At 39.0% G+C, this 20901-nt stretch overlaps 1 protein-coding gene across 1 annotated transcript in view; it reads right to left on the bottom strand.

Annotated features, from left to right (window-relative positions):
• Positions 1 to 17667: 17667 nt before the first annotated feature.
• Positions 17668 to 20901, bottom strand: part of LOC137272594 (choline transporter-like protein 2) — a 39172-nt gene continuing 35938 nt past the window's right edge. The window contains exons 21-23 of the mRNA XM_067804985.1: positions 20308 to 20396; positions 19215 to 19299; positions 17668 to 18725 (exon numbers count right to left, since the gene is read on the bottom strand). Of these exons, the coding sequence (XP_067661086.1) occupies positions 18604 to 18725; positions 19215 to 19299; positions 20308 to 20396 (296 nt within the window). The 3' untranslated portion in view covers positions 17668 to 18603. The remainder of the gene's footprint in view (positions 18726 to 19214; positions 19300 to 20307; positions 20397 to 20901) is intronic.

Raw genomic sequence — 20901 nt, 5'->3', positions numbered from 1 at the left:
TCAGTGTTGGGCTGGAGTACGTGTGTGACTGTACACAATCACAGAGAAAACAAATGTTAATCCGGTAGGGTGTCCATTATAGTCGTAGGAATTAATATAAAAGTCTGCGAATTAAGCAAGTATTGAGGATCACATACCTGCCAGTGACAGGCGTTGTGTACTTGTCAGTGACTCGTCCCATGATGTTTAGAATGATTAATTGGTATTGGTGCCATGAAGCCATTTCTATGGTTACTGCACGGTCAGATTAAAGTGACCGTTTGTCTAAAGAGGAGTTACCATATTATTATTCATATAGTTTTAAATCGATGCAGTTTCAAATGACGAATTTACATTTTAGTAATTTTAGTCACAGCGCTATGTTTTCGTTGTTACAACGTTATTCTGTGGACTCCCATTTACGTTGTCACAACATTGTGGTCTGACATGACGGTACGTCAGTATCACGTCGTCTTCGGTTTAACGTTATTTCATGCTACGTTATCCTGCGTTTTATTTAACATTATAAGTCTTCCCTTTTGTGAACGGTACGTATGGAACAAAGTAGACATTCACTCCAATGTTTACTCATCAGTTTGCATGTTGTTTTGGTCCAGTCTAAGTAAACTTAGCCGAAGTGTTATCCGTTACACTCCTACACTAGGTATAACAAAACTGAGTAGGTCGCCTCATGTAACCATTGACACTGACCAATCAGAGAACAGCTTACCAAATCGCGATGGTAGAGAGAGATTTAACGGAATGGTAGAGAGAGATGTAACGGAATGGTAGGGAGATCTGTATCGAAATCGTAGAGAGGGAAGTAACGAAATTTTAGGGAGATATGTATCGAAATGGTAGAGAGGGATGTAACGGAATGGTGGGGAGAGATGTATCGAAATGGTAGAGAGGGATTTAACGGAATGGTAGGGAGATGTGTACCGAAATGGTAGAGAGCGATGTAACGGAATGGTAGGGAGATACATATGGAAATGGTAGAGAGAGATGTAACGGAATGGTAGGGAGAGATGAATCGGAATGGTAGAGAGAGATGAATCGGAATGGTAGGTAGAGATGTAACGGAATGGTAGGGAGAAATGAATCGGAATGGTAGAGAGCGATGTAACGGAGTGGTTGGGAGAGATGTATCGGAATGGTAGAGAGAGATGTTATGGAATGATAGGGAGAGGTGTATCGGAATGGTAGAGAGGGATGTGACGGAATGGTAGGGAGAGGTGTATCGGAATGGTAGAGAGGGATGTGACGGAATGGTAGGGAGAGATGTATCGGAATGGTAGAGAGAGATGTTATGAATGCGCAACAGTGTGATGTGCTTGGCCACCGACAGGGATGTGATGTTACAATCAGGTTGGATTCAGCTTTGATTTAAAGTCGGTTGTCATCAGCTGCGTTTCATGGGCCGTTTTAAAGATGTTGTTTTAGTGATGACAATATTTTAACCGATAACTGGATGGTCTATTTTAATAACTCTGGCTGGGATTGACCGATTTTCGTAAAAATAGTAGCTTGGTAAGATCAAAAGATCAGTTTTAATAGAAAGTGCATATGATGAATAAAATATGAGTTGACCTTAACTTAAAATTATGTTTTGTTTTTTTATAATTAAGTTATATCATTTGACGATTTGTTTGGTTGACACTGTATGCATGAGGGGCGGTGGGGTAGCCTTGGTGTTAAAGCGTTCGCTCGTCACGCCGAAGACCCGGGTTCGATTCCCCACATGGATACAATGTCTGAAGCCCATGTCTGGTGTACCCCGCCGTGATATTGCTGGAGTATTTCTAACATGGCGCAAAACGATCTCCAGCTGTATGTATGACAAACTATTACATGGAAATAAAAGTTGCTTCTGAGTATTTAGATAGGCAAAATGGTACATGTGATGCCTTTCCAAAAGAAACAACTCCATGCTTTAGGTAGTATCCACGATCAACGTCTGCACACTGCGGTCACTATCATAACAGTGTGGAAATGGCATATAATTTATTTTTGAAATAATATTTTTCCTTATATGCAAGCAGTATTGATCATAAATACGAATAACGATCTATTACGACGGAAACTATTACTTTAGATACAAACCATGAAGTGCCTGCTTTTATGGACACCTCTAAGACATTCCTAGGTAATGTCTACATAAACAATCAGCTATAATGTTCACAAAATATGCAAGCAACAGTATTAGTAACATGTAATGATATACACGAAAGAGATATATGGGTTACGATGACCTGCATTAAACAAATACAAAAACAAACACAAATTGATCCAACATATTTTTGAACCTGTGAAAATGGTTAATGCATGAATGCATACTAACTACCATGATGTGTACTGCAGATAATTGAAAAATGCTATTATTGACAACACAATGTATATCACCAATATCATCTGGTCTCTGCATAACTTATACCTCGGAGAGCCAATTGTCAAGTTGCATTTAACCTCTAGTGACCAGAGTATAACCAGTGATACCCTGAAGCTAAATTCAAATGAATCATCCACATAAACGTCTGCGATGTTAACAAACGTTTCCATAGTTTCACAAACAGATATATTTGTATTTTTTCAGAACATGTTTCGTTTTGTTGTCCAGTCCCAAATTTGTATAGAAGTTGTTTCTTCCTGTTTTTGTCTTCTTGACACGTGCCCAATCGTAGACGTGTATAAATAATTGAATAATATTATTCTGCAAGCATACAATTTTGACAAACCACTAGGTTTATGTATTGTGACGATTTTTTGGTATTGTTTTCAGTACCAGTAAAGCAGTATCAACCAGTAAACATTTTTCGTTTACACCAATGTCATATTTAACAATAATACCAAACTAACATTTACCAACATCATTTACTAACGTCTATGAATCCACCGCTCAATCCGTCTACGAATCCACTGCTCAATCCGTCTACGAATCCACTGCTCAATCCGTCTACGAATCCACTGCTCAATTCGTCTACGAATCCACCGGATTTCCACGTCTACGAACCAGTCTGGTCTGCGAATTCACTGCAAGCCTATCCACTTCCATCCAGCAAAAGGTAGTTTTAATTTGTTTGTGAAATATTATTTTTTATTCTTCATTAGTCCTTATAATAAGTAGACGTAATTATTTTTATGGAATAACTATATGTTATGACACGCAACTAAATAAAATTGAGATTTATCACCACTGATACGATGGGACAAGCTATTTTGTCTGTGTATCGCCGATGATAAGTTTTGGATATTCGATGAATCCAAGATTTATGTGCTTATGTGATGTATCTTTCAACGCCAACTTATAGTGTTAAAACGTTATTTAATGAATTGATACAGAACACAGATACCCATTGTATCACAGGTGATAAAGAAAAGATAACATGCACAGAAGTCGATGTATATACATGTATTGATTGACGCTTTAGAATTTTGAGTTTGTGTACAGCCTGAAAATCGTATGTACATACTGATAGTTGTGTATGACCTTGTCTATATTGATACTGAAAAACAGGTGACAGTCTTTTACGCGTGTCCAATGACTACGTTGTCCTTCAATTAGAGAGTTAAAAAACCTAATGTCCAAAAAAAAAACAAAAAAAAACCACGCTCTGCTCTTCACGGCTGGTGGCTTTAGGTACTTTTGGAACAAAGCCGTTGGCTATAGCCGACGTGGTAGTGTTCATCTAGGTGAGGTCTCTCAATATTTTAGAACTGACGTTGTATTCAAGTTTTTGAAAAATATTTAGAAGTTGTATAAACATGAATGCATGACACGTTTATTGATAACAACTGTTTTGATGCAATAGCTATTGTCAGGGATACTCTACAACAGGGATAGGTCACTTGCTTGCTTTCTTTACCATTAACGTGTGCCTCGTCACGCACACAGTGACTTGGCTCGTTCCAGCGCAACTTCAGTTGTGGTTAACATAACTTCAGCGAGTTTATTGTATCAGTCGGAATTTTACGATGAATGAATGAAAGAATGAATGAATGAATTATAGTAAGAATTAAGAGCAAGATTAAAGAAGTACATATTTGAGTGAATGAAAGAATAAATAATACACCCCGGCATTCCCTTCCAAAACATGTTAAAGAACTCTAAAGCATCACGAGAACACTTGTTAACATCAGCTGTCTTTTTAAAAAATCTACTTTGAGACATTTTTGTTTACATTAATAATTAAGTCAGATATCTTATTGCATTTGGGGAATAAAATGGACATCAACAAAATGTTATCTGACACTGTCACACTGTCCTAAAAAATAAAGTGTAATGCTTCTAAAACACCTTTCCAGTTTTGTCAAATAATAAGATCAACAAGAAAGAAAGCAGTTATGGAACTATAACCTTCAAACATCAATGGCGAATCAGATCAGATCTCACCTCAAATACACCCTAACACTCTGTTTTAGGTTATGAAACCTGATAGTATATTCCCCTCATAAGATTTAAAGGTGTATGTGAAAGATGTTTTTGAAGTAATAACTAGAAATACTCAAACAACGGCGTGTAGTATTTCCCTGGCGGATAAGAGCAGATCGGCGAAGTGTCACATTTTTCACACAGCTCAAATACACCCTAAGATTCTTTTGTAGATTATGAAACTCTCACTATTGCAAACACATTTCACCTGATAGTATATTCCCCTCATGTGAGTTAAAGGTGTGTGTGAAAGAGGATGTAACTAGGAATACTCAAATAACGGCGTATAGCATTTTAATGGCGGATCAGAACAGATAGACGATATGTCATATTTTTCACACGCCTCAAATTCATCTAACAATCTTTCTTAGATTATGAAACTACAGTATTACATTTAACCTGATAGTATAGTCAGCTCATATGAATTAAAGGTGTATGTGAAAGATGTTTTTGAAGAACAAACTAGAAACACCGAAACAACGGCGTGTAGCGTTTCAAAGGCGGATCAGAAAAGATCGGCGATATGTCACATGTTTCACACAGCTCAAATACACCCTAAGATTCATTTGTAGATTATGAAACTCTCACTATTACTTGCAAACACATATCGGCGAAGTCATATTTTTCACACACCTCAATTATGCAATAACAATTTGTTAAGTCATAAAACTGTACACTATTACTTGCAAATACCTTTCAACTAAAGGTATGTTCTCCTTCTAAAGATTAAACGAATGTGTGAAAGAAGTTTTTATCTTCACAATTTAGTCTATCTTCGCGCTGAATCGAGAATAGAAGCCAGTGAGCTATAACATACCAAATTGAAACTTAACTACAAATCTACTGTCCTAATACGATACTAATACCAATTATTTGACTTAAACTGAAGTGACAAAATAGTTAACCTATCTTCTACATGTAGGATTTCAGTTGTTACAACACTCAGCGAACTTAATCAGCTATTGAAAATAAACCAGGCTCAATCTTAAATACTATGCTGCCACCATATTGGCTACACTGGTTACGTAACGACCCGAGACATACGTTCAGCGGCTTTTCGAGGAGTTTCTTCTCCCCCTCTATATAGGCTCCCTGCTATTGTCAATTTATTAAACGCGTTTCCCTTTTTGTAAGAGCCACATTTGCTCTATATCGCTGGGCCTTACACGTCAGTTGTATGTCTTATACTATAGAAGCTTCCGATCCAACCCTTTCTGTAATGCAACAGTTCAAAGTGAAGCCGGTCCAGACTCCTACTGGTTCTGACACCACAATTTACTAACGATAGGAAAAATGCGTTTCTTCCGGCGGTCATATGAACGTTTGAAATCTACATATTTTCTGGCTGGCAGATTTACAGATTTAAAGGGGTGTTAAAATAAACAAACACTCAACTTTGCGTTTACATGTATCCGACAGACGTGTAAATCTGGTCATTGTTTTCGTGTATTTTCAGTGATCGAAATTATTAGTGCCATCGTATGGACGGCACTGGGAAAATCAAAATTTCACGATTGAATTTTTACCTGCATGCGAATATGCGAAACTGCATGAAAGCACGTTTTCACCGTTGTTTTCTTCCAGCGGCAATGTAAACATCGTATGGGCGCGGCCATTTTATTCAGAAGACTGTGCATGTCCAAACTGCATTTCGGGTACTTTCGGAAGCAGACGGTATGCGAACGTTCTGGTAAGCAGGATAGCTGTACTCATATTCGATAGTATACATTGATGGGATTGATGATTTGATTGTATTTCTGTCAAGGCACAGGAGAAGATTTGTACATTTTGCGTAAACTTGAAGTCTAAAGACCTTGATTCTATCTATAATAAATCGGAAGGGAAGAAGTTAGAAACGAAAGTACGTTCTAGATCTACTAGTATTTGTAATGAAACTGTCTCGAAAGAGTGACAGAATCTAGTACCTCTAGTAGAGGGATTCCTAAAAACCGGCCGCCTGAAAAGTACTAATATTGGCTTGGGTGTGACAGAGTGAATGCTGTTATTTTCTGTCAAATTATGTCGCCAAGGATGGAAAAGTTAATCAGTTTGTTGTAGGTTCGAAAGGTTTAGAACGAAAAAAGGGTGGTCTGAGCACACGTACCGAACGTTTAGATGCACTTCGTGCTACGTTTGCTACAGAAACCCTGGAAAATCGGTACTGGAGAAAGGAATAGTGACTTTGAATCAGAAAGAGACAAAACATCTATGTAAACTTTTTAAAACCACATTTCACCTGGTACAGAGGGAAATGCCTTTTCAAAAATTTCAACAACTACACTCATTTCACAAGTGTTAGCTTTGATGTAGATTTGACTTCAAATTATGCTAGTGAGATGCAAGTCAAGATCTTTATTGAATATATAGCAAAGGATTTTACAAATGACAATATGAGGGATGTCAAAAAGTGTGGCCTTTTCAGTGTACTTTCTGATGGCAGCTCATACCCTTCTGTGATAGAGGAAGAAATCATACATCTGAGATACATTGATCAGACTGAAATGAAACCTGTGACCAAATATCTGTGTGTGAGGTGAGTGGAGAAGGCAGATGCCAGTGGAATTTATTCAACCATAAATGAAGGTCTACTGAAAGAAGGAAGCTTTGAGAAATGGAAAGACTATGTTGTAGGTTTCACATCAGAAGGAGCCCCTGTGATGATGGACAAAAAGGGGCGGAGTAGTTGCCAAAGGTATGCAAGATGTGCCTTAGATGTTATAGCAGCCCCTTGTGTTGTATATTGGATGGAAGTTACTATCAAAGATTCATGTAAAAGCAGACGGAAGATACAGTGGGGTCAAACTGGAATTCAAAAGAGGTAGGGTCAGTAACTCTAATTTAACCAGCGTCATCAAGAAGGTGCTCACAGAGGTGAAATCTGTTGCAGTTAAAACAGCTGAAGATCTCTATGCTAGAATACATGAATTTGAGGGAAAAGGAAATTCGATTGAAGCTTTCCATATCTTTTCTCCTGTCAAATGGCATGATGATAAAGACTCTTTTGCTTCATATGGTGCACATGAGGTGGCTGAGATAACCACACATTTTGCTGATATCTTACTGAGAGAGAACATAGATAAAGATGCATGGAATGCTGAGCTCCATGACCTGCTATTAGAGGCATCAACACTAATGAGAGGAAATAAGGATCTAACATATGTTCTGTGGCCAAAAGTGATGCGATATGAGAAGCTACAACAGTGTGCAAGATACATCAACATTATTCCGTTAGTCAAGGATATTTGGCTGTGCAATATTACCGGTAAATCGGTATATACCGGTGCAGTATCTCGCGATACGATTATCGCGATATGGCTATGGTGATTCTGCAATTTATTGGGCCATCCAGAGTTAGCTCCCTTTGAATTATCTGCCCTTGATTTCCGTAGCAACAAAATGTGCTCAGGTTTCATGTAACATATTACAGGTGGAAATGTCTTTATAAGTGGCTCCAAAAGCGCCAAAATGCAAAATTCAACCAAATGCTTTGTTTGGTGCTTTTTAGTGGTTTTTATGTGAACTGTTGGAGAAATAAGTGGCCTGAAATCGACCTATCTTTCAAGAAAAGCAAGATATATGGATGTCAACTTTTTGTTGTAAATAACGCGACTTTAGGTGTGTATGCTTGCTCCTTCATCAACATCATGTACGAGCAAGCGTACTCTCCGAAACATCGTGCTATTCACAATAAAGAAACTGACATCTATAAATTTGGCTTCTCTTTTGTGCATTCCACTTCAGAGTTTTGACCAATATTGCATTTGGTCTTATTAGTAAAGCCTCTGGTTCTTAGTGACCATGCATTGTTTGTTGTATAATGTTGTCATGTTATCATAAAGGCCAAAGTCTTACCGGTATACATTTTATCGACTATGGTGACACTGTAGTTAAGAAACTTAGTTATTGGAGGTCACATGAGGTTTTGAGCTCAAGCAGTTCATCCAAACCTATCTTGCAATTGTTCATGTTAACACATGTTTATAGTTGAGTTGAATGTTGATGAATCTTTGAAACACAGCTTCAAAACTAATAGTATAGTTTTGCACTGAAAGAAAAACGCTGATCATGAAATTCATATTATACTATTACCTTTATCGTTATGTTCGCAATACAGTACTTTAATTAATCATTCTACATTAAGGCTATGTATCATTTTAGTTATCTGTAAACCATTAGCGCTACGATGATCGCAACTCCGACACTTTAACAAAGAGTTATGACAGTCGTAGCTCTACGATCGCTTTGAAGAACGGGCCCAGATTACTTGACCCGCCTTCTTGTCACAAACGCGTTCACTGCACTGGCTCACCTAATACTTGTCAAGCAGGTATGATATAACTATCAAAACACGGTTCGCACGAGGAAATTCCACTTTTTAATATTGAGACTATACCCTGTTTCGATCCTGTTTCAAATGGAATGTTCTAGAGGGCGTTCCCATATACGCAAATCGGGGTCATTTGTCTGGTCCTGACTCACCTAATATGTGTCACGGAGTAGTCTCTCAAAAAAAAAACATAGTTTACAGAAAGTTCATAGTGCAAATATAAGGAAAAGGCCCTGAGACCTGAAGCTGTAGAAATCTAGACTTGCGACATTTTCTAGACTTGCGTGGACTTGGATGTATTTGCTTTCAGGGTCTGTTTGACAGGCTACGTCCCTACATACGCTCAATCACGTGTCTCCAGGTCATTTAGAATCACTGCTTTAGATGGTGTCTTACTGGGAAGTAGACATTTGTTATTACAATAAAAACCCTTTGATGTTTGGGAGCTTACGTTGCATGTTGCTTTAAGGGATTAACTTTCAGGGTAATACTAAATTCTGAACTACCTAACGAAATAGGTGACATGAACTCAGCCTGAGTTTCTTACATGACACACATCAATAAGGTTGATATAAACTCACTTAGATGGACACTGATTGGTATAAGTGAACACTACCTCAACGGTTTCGGGCTATAATATGCTGGCATACTATCAAATTCATCACTTTTATCATGGCAAACCAGCATTTAGAATATAAGTTCATTCCGACGTCACGAGGTGGCAGATATCTAAGGTACATGTTCCGAACGAACCGTAAGCGAAGTGCTGCATTCTGGATGTCCTGCAGATTATAGAGAAGACATGCCACTGCACTGTCTCCACTGTTGATGACATGGTAACCAAATATCCTGGATGTCCTGGAGATGTATAGAGAGGACGTGCAACTCCACAGTTTCCACTGTTGATGACATGGTAACCAAACATCCTGGATGGCCTGGGGATGTATAGAGAAGACCAGCAACTCCACTGACTCCACTGTTGATGACATGGTAACCAAACATCCTGGATGTCCTGGAGATGTATAGAGAGGACGTGCAACTCCACAGTTTCCACTGTTGATGACATGGTAACCAAACATCCTGGATGGCCTGGGGATGTATAGAGAAGACCAGCAACTCCACTGACTCCACTGTTGATGACATGGTAACCAAACATCCTGGATGTCCTGGAGATGTATAGAGAGGACGTGCAACTCCACAGTTTCCACTGTTGATGACATGGTAACCAAACATCCTGGATGGCCTGGGGATGTATAGAGAAGACCAGCAACTCCACTGACTCCACTGTTGATGACATGGTAACCAAACATCCTGGATGTCCTGGAGATATATAGAAAAGACCAGCAACTCCACAGTTTCCACTGTTGATGACATGGTAACCAAACATCCTGGATGTCCTGCAGATGTATAGAGAAGACCAGCAACTCCACAGTTTCCACTGTTGATGACATGGTAACCAAACATCCTGGATGTCCTGCAGATGTATAGAGAAGACCAGCAACTCCACAGTTTCAACTGTTGATGACATGGTAACCAAGCATCCTGGCGTGCATAACCACGAACCTGTGAACAATGATGTAAAGCTATAAATGTCCGCTGTGATAATAACTGTAACATATAACAAGAGAGTAAAACGTTTCTTATTCAACATCGTCTAATGTATAGACTATTAATATTTGGGATCTTATATCGTCAGGTGCAAGAAACATTGGAGCGTTTGAAAGATGCTGTGCCGTGCCCGCCGTTCAACCGTTCCTGCAATCCCCAAATCACGACTAGTGATCGTAATTCCAGCCGAATATGCAGTGACAGACGCTGGGGAACCTTTCGTCATCATAAATGAGGGTGACCACGACAAGATTCTAGGGATGACGACCACCGCCAACCTTGAACATTTGTGAGCCGTAGACATTATGTACAGTGATGGGACATTTTACGTGTCAACCTCTATCTTTCGTCAACTATACACCATCCATGGTCAAATGACTCCTCTAGTCCCTTCCTCTTGCCTAACAAGACGAAAGATACCTACAGCCGTGCGTTTCGTCTGCTGAAGGATGCAACCGCCACAAGAGGACTTCATTTGACACCAAACGTCATACAGGTATACATACTTTCGTAACAGCAAAATATGAGAACATGATCTGTAAGAATTTAACTTTTCCGCATAAATTGCCCTATATAATTTTCACATTTCTTTATTTTGTATTTTTTTCTGTTTTAGATGGACTTTGAAGTTGCCGCAAAGAATACGACCATTTTCCCCACCGCTGACGGGAAAGGCTGTCTGTTCCATTACGCTCAGTGTATTTGGAGGAAGACGGGCATTTGGTTTGCAGTCGATCTACAACCAGGACGTGGACATCACCAAGTTTGTTCGGCGTGCAGTCGTACTGCCGTTGGTGCCAGTTAATAGTGTAAGTATCTCTTTACAAATTTCTGAAAATAATAAAAGAGTATGCTAATATTTTCACATTTGATTTTTTTTCTACATATATGTGTTTTATATATTATCTAATAATGTTTTGATTCTTTGCTTCTAGAAGAAGACGTGTGACTCAACGCCCTCGCCGGTATATCAGATGACCCTCTCTGTCTCCAGCTTGTTGACTATGTAACGACGTTCAGGGTCGAAGGCGATCTACCACTCCGTTCCTGGAACCACTAGTATGACACAACTGACCCAACTGGAACAACCGTTTGGAAGGGTGGCATTGAGGTCTCAAGAAAATCATATCAAAGGCCCATCCTAACCTGTTTGAAATGTTGTCCTTTCTGGGGTCAGAACAAAAATAATCATTATTATGAAATCCGCATGGTCCAGTATGGTGCTGGACAGAGAAGGAAATACTGCACCACCACCAGCAGAATTGACAGAATGATGTATCCACAGGCACCACGACTGTACCTGCGTACGCAGAAGCAGTTTCTCATTTAATGAAACTGCAGTCAAGACTGAATGTGAAATAAAATTTAGTGACAATTTGTACTAAGTGACAAGGGAGTAAAATCTGATTTATTCTGTGTATGTAACTTCGTCGTACGATTTCTTTTATTTTCCATTCCATGAAACTTGTTTCACAAAGGCCTATAGATTCAATCACTATACTTTTCGTTTTATAGCTTCAGCTTTTTTATAGCTTCTTCTTTCTTCAACATGCTGTCAAAACTGAGTTAATTTCTAATCACTGATGAGAGGGTAAGACAATAAATAGTATGTCAATTATCGTTACCATGAGATCCCTGTGATAGTTCACCTTTACCAAGAGAGTAATGAATATGATCCAAGGAATGGCTGTACTACAGGAGATGATACAGTCGGTCGTACATGTAAGAAGATGCTTCAAATGGAACAGCAATCCCTGGGTATCTATACACTTATCTATGTGTGTATGTAAGGTGAAACAGGCAGATGCCTGTAGAAGGAGGTATTTGAAAAACTTGTAACAATGATGTCCGGTGTCATTCCAGCGTCATCACAATGCTATTCGTTGTTTTAGTTCCCTACTGACTTCTTCCAATTATGTAACGGCTTGCTGTTGTTAATGTTAAGCCACCGTTTGTCATACCATGTATTTAAAGCTTCTGACTATTTGGTTGTATTGACCTTTAGCTTGATAACGATGTAGGAATCTACATCGAAATGTCGTTTAACGTAATAAACAAGAAGTTGAAATCCATAAAGCTGAATGTATCATTTCCAGCATATTTGGGAATCAATGAGAAGGGTAATGAGTACATAGATTCATTTAATTGCTCTTTTGAAATCGATATACCTGAAATTATTACTTTGTCAGCTTTACATCGTCTAATATCGATTATATACAGCTGTTGCGCTGGATGAGTGAACAGTTTGCAGTGTGCAGCGAAGGTCGCTTACGTCACTAGTAGCGTAAACTTGTAGGAGAGACCGGAACATACGTGGCAATTGTAACATGGGAGAGTACTCTGAAGGTTTTCATAGTGTAAGTGAGTAGAGTTATTTTCCTTTGCATTCCTGTGGTAAACATCAGCTGCTCGCTCAAGGCGAGGTACAGTTGACGAAAATTTGTTTTTCCTCGAATGAATTGTTTTCACTAAACCTAATGAAATGTTCTTAACACAGTAAATGTTGCTTGGTAAGAAATAAGCTTTTCAAGAGTAAAATTAAGGTATTGCAACAAAATATTGAGAAACCCAAAGTTGTTAACATATGTGACATGACATGAAACATGGCTACTGCCACGGGGAAAATTGTAGCTGTTTATTACCTCCAGGTAATTTTTCCTTGTGTTATGATGATGAAGCAAATTATGATGAATGTGTAAATATGTTTTTTATTGGTTTCATCGTAGTAGAACCTTTTCCGTGTTATTTCGATAGTATTATCACTCGTGTGAACGTTTGGTGTTAGCCTTTGTATTCTATTTTGGACATACGAAAAAAGAATTTTAAACCAAAAAGTTTTTTCGAATGTCGACGATGACAAAGGTGTAATGTTAGTACATGTCGACTTCAATTGATCAACACAACATCTGCCATTATTTATTATGATTGTATTTTAAAAATGAACAGGATGTTACATTTGAACTCAGTGGGTGTGGGTTCGAATCCCGGATGGGACTCAACTCAAAAAAGTACAGAGTACAAAGTAAATCTTCATACTGATGTGATTTTTGTGCAGGTCCGACTTTATAAATATCGTTATGCCTAGATTATTTCATTTCACAATGTGATGCATTATGTAACTTATAATGCATATCTTTAGGCATGCATTTCTTGTGATGTTTATATCAGCATTTTCAAAGCATCATTTTGTCATAAGACCTTAACATTTGCTGTATGTATGGCAATGGAAAAACTTTTAAAAACTAAGTAAGCATTTCTCCCTTGTTTCTTGACCAGTATGTTTTGGACCTAGGTCATTTTTACCCAACAGCCTGTGAAGGATGGGACAAGTGAGGAGTCGTATGTGAAGGTGTTGACAGATGAGGTATACGTGAACGTTAGTTCTGCAAGTTCAGAGGAATGCTCAGATCAGCTGGAGGACACCATACGAAACCTGAAACAGAGCATTAAGGAACAGAAGAAGCTGCATGCCGCGTACTCTGAAACGGAAATGTCCTTACCAACCTAAAAGTGTTTTAAAATAGTTCTGCTTTCAGAAATAAGAGGTGCAAGAAAAGAAAACAGCCAGTGGAATGAAGCAGTCAGTAAGCTGTGAAATCACATGTGCATATGATGTGTAAATGTAAAACTGAAGAAAGTTGGTTTGAAATACGAATATATGAACAAACGGAATATGTTTGGTAGGTGTGTGCAGCAGCCAACACGAAAACACCTAGTTATTATACACTAGGATTTGGACAATATGGGCAAGAAAATCCAAGCACATTTGGACAATATGGGCAAGAAAATCCAAGCACATTTGGACAATATGGGCAAGAAAATCCAAGCACATTTGGACAATGTGGGAAAGAAAATCCAAGCACATTTGGGAAATCGTTTGGTCGTGTTGGTGCAGGTAGTAAAGGCGTCTTCCCACTGGATCCTAGTCAAAATGGCCACACGTCTAAATTCCCACAAAACATCCACATCAGAACAGTCATACATTTTACCACTGGTGTATTCTCAAGGTGTAACAAATGTCAAAAGAACGTTGATTTATAACACATCAACAAATCATATTGTCAACAAATAACAAGACGTATCGTCGCCTGAAAACCAGAGTGGTCTATGTCATTTAAACAGACATTGGATAAGTTGGAGATAATTGACCCCAAACACTGAATCAAATCCAATTTTCTTACCTTTTATCAGAAGATATCAGATTAACACCTAAGCTTTAGCGTCATAACCCATAGCTCGTTTTTTCAACAAGTGGACTTGGAACACACTGTTTTTCGGGCGACAATATATTACTCTGCAAAACCCGAAACTTGACATAAAAACAATTTGAATGTTAGGAAAACATTTGCACAGGCCAATACATATGCAGGTGTAGTGTCCGTCGACAAAACGTATAAGAATGGAAAGGTTGTAGTGAAACGCTAAAACGCACTCTACATGACTTACACCTGAATCATAAAATCGTGTACCAGGCCAATCAGAAGCCCGTGACTGGGCAATAAAAATCCGTATAAACGGTACTCCATATACTTCGTTTTAAGTCACTATAGACGAAGAAAAAGACCGACAGACTTATAAAACCACATATCATCGGCCGTTTTTTTCAAGAAGCATTGTAGAATGAGGTGGTAGGACATGTCGGCGTGTCCAGGCAGACCATCTGAAGCCTATGGACCCAGTACAACATTACTGGCAGTGTAAATGACAGACCTATGTCGGGTCGACCTTAATTAGCTACCATTGCGGCCCAGGAAAGCTACATCCAGTTAAGTCATCTTTGTTTACGCGCCGCAGATGCATCATCCACAACAGCCCCTGGACTGAAGGGAATCTCCGACCCGACAGAGCGCAATCAGCTTCGGGGAGTCTGACTCTTTGCCAGATGAACGGTTCGACGAAGCATTTTGACACAATGTCAGCGTGGGATCTTGCCAGCATGACAATGCTCACCCTCACGTTGCATGGGTTTGCCAGAACTTCTTGAAGCAAAACAACATTCAGGTGTTACCAATGGTCTTCTCAATCGCCCGATTTGTCCCCAATTGAATTTGTATGGCATATTCTTCAACGATACTTGCGCTAGCGTAATCTGAAACGTCAAAACTACAAGAACTGCACACAGCACTTCAGTTACAGTATCAAAACATTCCTCAAGACTGGTTTCAAAATCTCCCGTCTATGTGCCATGGCTGCCGAGCTGTTATCGGTGGCCATTGTGATCACACCAGGTAATCGTGGATAGCATTCATATCCCGCTAATCTCCGAAAGGACTTTTTGCGCATTTCTCTTACAAAAACAAAATTGGATAGAAAAGAACACACTACGGGTAAGCCTGTTTAAATAAGAATGTTTTTAAAACAGTCTTGAATGCACTTGGGAATTGCTGAGTTCACTTGGAAGAGCATTCCAAACTGAGGGCACACTGTATTTGAAAGAGCTCAGTCCAGCTGACTTTAAGTTGTAATTCGGACCTTTTAACAATTTCTCACTGGGGTTCGTGGAGCCTTATATGTAGAAAGTTCTCTGGACAGGTTAGCGACATGGCGTTAGTGAACCATCAAAATGGCGAAACACCAGTGTTGCAGTCTTGTATTTGCATCGAAATGCGATAGGCAGCCAATGCAGATGCTGCAGCATGGGAGTTACATGATTATGCTTTCGTCACTTCATCACGAGACGAGCTGCACAGTGCTGTACTCGCTTGAGTCGAGCGATCTCGTCAACTGGGAGACAAAATTAAAAAAATTGCAGTAGTCCAGCCATGAAGTGATAAAGCAATTTACAAGACTGGCTGCTGCGTCATCAGTGAGATATGGTCTAATAAAAGCAAGTCGGCGCATGTCAAGGAAGCAAACACATGATAAACTGGTGATGTGGTTATGGAAAATTTGTGGCAGATCTAGGTGCACCCCAAGGTACTCCACACAAGGTTGGGATGGAATATCACTCTCTCCTACAACAGCCGACTCATCTTTAATGAGTTTTACACGGTTAGGTGCAGATACTAGCAGTTTTCACTGTCCCTCTCTCTTTATACAAAATACTTTCTGGACAATCAGGTTTGGAAAGTCTGTAAAGACTGCTACTTTTTTTTTGAAGAGTATATATGTATATATATATAGTTTTTTTTCACATGCACTTTTGTACTGGATTGTCGCCTAAAACCTACTTGGTCGGCTTTTCAGCAGTGTAGCGTTCAGATGCCTGTAGATTTGCTATGGCTGCTTCCTAGAGAACAATTACAACTCTCACAGATATTAATATTTGATTGATCAATTAAAGCTTAATTAGTTAACAAGGCACTTCTGGTTTCACATTTTAATGAATGTTTCACAACTTATGTAAACACATGTTCATTAGTAACCGACCAGTTAAAGGATGAGTGGTCAGTTTAATAATACTTATGCATCTTACCTTCATCTTCACTTGTGTCCCCTGAAGTGTGGTGAAGAGCCCGCAGCAAAGGTGTCCTGATGCTGGGTTACAGTTGTAACAAAGTGTTATTGATAACTTGTGTCAGCTTGTGGGCAAACGATCATGACATCATGATTACATTCCAAGGTGGTGGTACATAAGTACCATCCTCAAAGTATCAAGAACAATACATATAAATATGAAAAAATAATGTATGGACATTTTGACTTTTTCTACGGTCATTCTGACTAGGGGTTGTTGTCTCTTTGACTAGGGTCAACGGGGTAATTTTTTGTGGCCATATTGGCCTATCCCCTTCCCATGGAAGTGACACTACATGTTGAGATAAGAACATTGTACTTGACAGGAGGAAACAGGATTACAAGGTGCTGCTAAATGGTAGTTTAGACAGAAAGAAGATGTTTGATGTCACAAGTGAGAGTAAAAACTCAACTTACTGCTAATACATGTATTAGCCTGGCTGAAGTTGCCAGTGTGAACAGGAGATGGGTGAAGAATGGTAAGCCATCTGGGGTGGACCTCTTTCCGAGCAAAGTTTCAATAATGATTGTAACAAATGGTCAGTTTATTTTAGGGCATTGCAAATGCTTCCTTCCAGACAGTGGATCAGCAGTCTTCAGTGTCAGTTTATGGGACAAAACCTGAATTGGTTTTTCTCCATCTGTGATTCCGAAATTTGAAACATCATCACGATGGACCTGTGCCAAAAGGCACCAATACAACAACCACTTGCATCCCCGTACAATATATACAGATTCAAGGGATCTGGGTACATCAATAGAGGCTGTTCTGTAGGCCATCAAGCGCTTGTTGACAGACATTTATCCAAGAAAACCTGGTCTACTTCAACGGAAGTACATTTGAAAACAAACAAGACTGAAGCTGAACTTCTCACCAGGAGCAGAATTTTATTACATGTTGGAGTATTAACATGTGTATATACATATTTACATCCAGGGAATTCAAGCAACATCTCTCACAATTTATTAAAAGTCAGGAAGAATCCTTAATGACAATCACAGCATACACAAGGCATATTTCATATTGCAGCAAGAATACACATTCATATAAATTGGACGGACAATATGAAGTAAAAAATCAGTTTGGTAATTACTCATATGAACGGATATCACGTCTGGTTACCTCTCATACAAAACCTGGACAGTAAAACTCAAATACCTTTTCCCGAAGGTTGCGAAATAGTTTCCATATTTTGCTAGTCAGTTGCGCTAGCTATAACTGACAGTTACAAGAGTCCAGAAACTAAGCAAAGGATAAAAAAAAGCAAAATACCATCATTTATCAGAGCATAATCCTGCATGATTTAACAGTGTATAATAACTGAACATGTCATACAAGATGATCTATTTAAAAAAGGACAAGTGAGTCCGGCCAGTGACTGTGGAGATTCACTGGCCAAACAGGATTTTCACTAGTCAGGGGCTAGTAGGCTGCTAGCTATTTCACATACTGATCACATGATGTAGTCCTTAAAGAGAAGACAGTTTGTTTGTAAATGCATTTCAGTGATATCACTTCAATCTCTGATGGCAGTATCCTAAAGGGTCTGTGGTTATAGTTGTTCACAAGTATTGCAAAGGACCTCATTAAAAAATAGACAGTAAAGTTGTTTAGTTTAAATCTCATACAGTCTAGACTACTCAGTTCTTTGACTGAAATCTCATAGTTTAGACGGCTACAAATCTTTGGCTCAAATCTCACTCTGTTTGGACAGTTACGTTCTTTGGCTCAGATTTCAAACTATCTAGACTAGTAAGTTGTTTGGCTAAATGTCACGATGTCTAGACTGCTCAGAAATTTGACTTAGCAACAACACTTCTTTTCTGATTCCAGGAACTTGTTCCGCTTGCCCAGTAGTTTCATCAGCTCCTTGCTCATGAAGTATGGCTTCTCAGGGCTGCCATCATGCTTCTCCAGGTCCTCCACTGTAACAGTCAGAGAGTGAGTGAGTGAAGGAATGAGTGAGAGACCAAGGTTAGGAGTGAGTGAAGTAGTGAGAGAATGAAGTAAGGAGTGAGCAAGTGAAGAGTGAGTGAGTGAGGTAAGGAGCGAGCAAGTGATGAGTGAGTGAGCAAGTGAGGAGTGAGTGAGGTGAGGTAAGGAGTGAGCAAGTGGGGAGTGAGTGAGGTAAGGAGTGAGAGAGCAAGTGAGGAGTGACGTAAGGAGTGAGCGAGCGAGGTGTGAGTGAGGTAAGGAGTGAGTGAGAAAGTGAGGAGTGAGTGAGGAAAGGAGTGAGGTAAAGGCTGAATGAGGTAAGGGGTAAGTTACAGAGTGAGTAAAGGAGAGAATGAATGAGTTATATGGTGAGTTACACAGTTACACAAAGTTACACAGTACTTTGGTCAGATCTTAAAACAAGTCTGTCTTGTATAAATTCCCTTCTAGATTCCACTACAAAGTTACCCGGTACTCACAGAAGGAGAGGTAGATGGTGGTGACGGCCATGCTGTAGACACTAAAGAAGCAGCAAGCGACAAGGTAGGATGCCACAGTTAGGATCTGTCAGGTTGAGAGAAGAAACTTATTGAGAATTCTTTGATAATGTTACAGGGGAGTTACAACACACTCAAGTCTTGAATACATGACACATTTTATGGGTAACAACTTCATTAGTATTCTTAATACAATGTTTCAGTGCTAATTCTTGCTCCAAAATCTTGTCCATACACCAGATAAAGGAACAAGAAATAGCACTGAAATGTTGTATAATAAATAAAAAAGAAGTTATCCATAAAACATGTCATGTATTCATGTTCGTCTAACTACTAAACGTCTTTCATAGACTTCAATGAAGTCTTGTACAACACTTACATATGGTATCAAATGCTCTTGGAAAAAAGTCGAAAGCTATAATCATAATTATATTGCATGAAATATTTTCAGGCTTGATTTTTCCAAAATAATCATTGCAAACATGATAAAATCAACAGCACACTTCAAAATTGAACCTGGAAATAAGAAGGTAAAAATACAAGTGTACGCCATAAATCTTTTAAGAAAATTGCTTTATGTATTCTGAATGTTGTGATATATTGGTATTCAACACACGCTTAGACTTGAGGACTTTCTAGCAGGAAGAGTCATGGAAGTTCTCCATTGATGATGTGATAAGGTATTATTAGAATAAAGTGATCATGAATAGTAAAGTCAAGTCTCGTTAATCTGACCTCCCTTTATCCGACACTTTTATTGGTAACCAGTTGAATAAATGTAACTTAGTCTCATTTGTTTAGTCCGACATCCTCGTTAATCTCACTTTTCGCTGTGCAACTGACGATGTCAGATAAACGAGAGTTGACTCTACTTTAGTGGCTTTAAATAGCATTAAATAAACAGCATTTATTACTACAGTGAGAAAGCTTATGGTGAGGACATTGTAGGTAACATAACAGAGCCAATATTTTCTTTGAAACCTTTGTCACTGCTCCCTGGTAAGTCTAAGGGAGACAACTCTGCAGCTACATCACTACATATGTGATGCTGGAGGTCAAATGGGAGAGTACTCACAATGACAGGAGTGAGGTAGTAGTTTAGTGTAGGAACGTAGTTGGTGAAGAATGGCACCTGGCCTTGGAACCAGAAGAACGCTCCAGCACCTGCAACACATGGTTGTGAGATAGCTTAAGGTTGTTTGAATCACTCAGAAAGGACTAACATAGGCCTTTCTATTAAATTAAGTCCAAAGACTCAAAGAAACCATTGTTGGTACTAGATCAGCAGATGGTAGATCTAGTGATTTCATTTGACTTTCAGTCGGTAGATCTTGATTTACCTTGAATTCTAAAGATGGTAGATCTATTGATTTCACTTTTTACCAGAGGTGATAGATCTATCAATTTTTACTTGACTCTCAGAAATGGTAGATCTCGATTTCACTTGACTCCTAGAGATGGCATATTTCGTGATTTCACTTGACTTCATAGATGGCAACTCGACCGTGCAGTAAAGCCAAGTGGTTTCACGCGCTCAAAAGGCTTCATATTATGATGAGCAGGGACTTCAGTGGTATAGTCTTTTGGAGTGTCATTATTACCTGAAGACTAATGCCAGTCATATGTAAATTAAAATCATCAGCTTTGACCAGCTCTCAAACAGCCATGT

Source organism: Haliotis asinina, chromosome 2, assembly GCF_037392515.1.
Source record: "Haliotis asinina isolate JCU_RB_2024 chromosome 2, JCU_Hal_asi_v2, whole genome shotgun sequence".
NCBI classification, from domain to species: domain Eukaryota; kingdom Metazoa; phylum Mollusca; class Gastropoda; order Lepetellida; family Haliotidae; genus Haliotis; species Haliotis asinina.
This window is presented reverse-complemented; position numbering and strand designations above follow the sequence as displayed.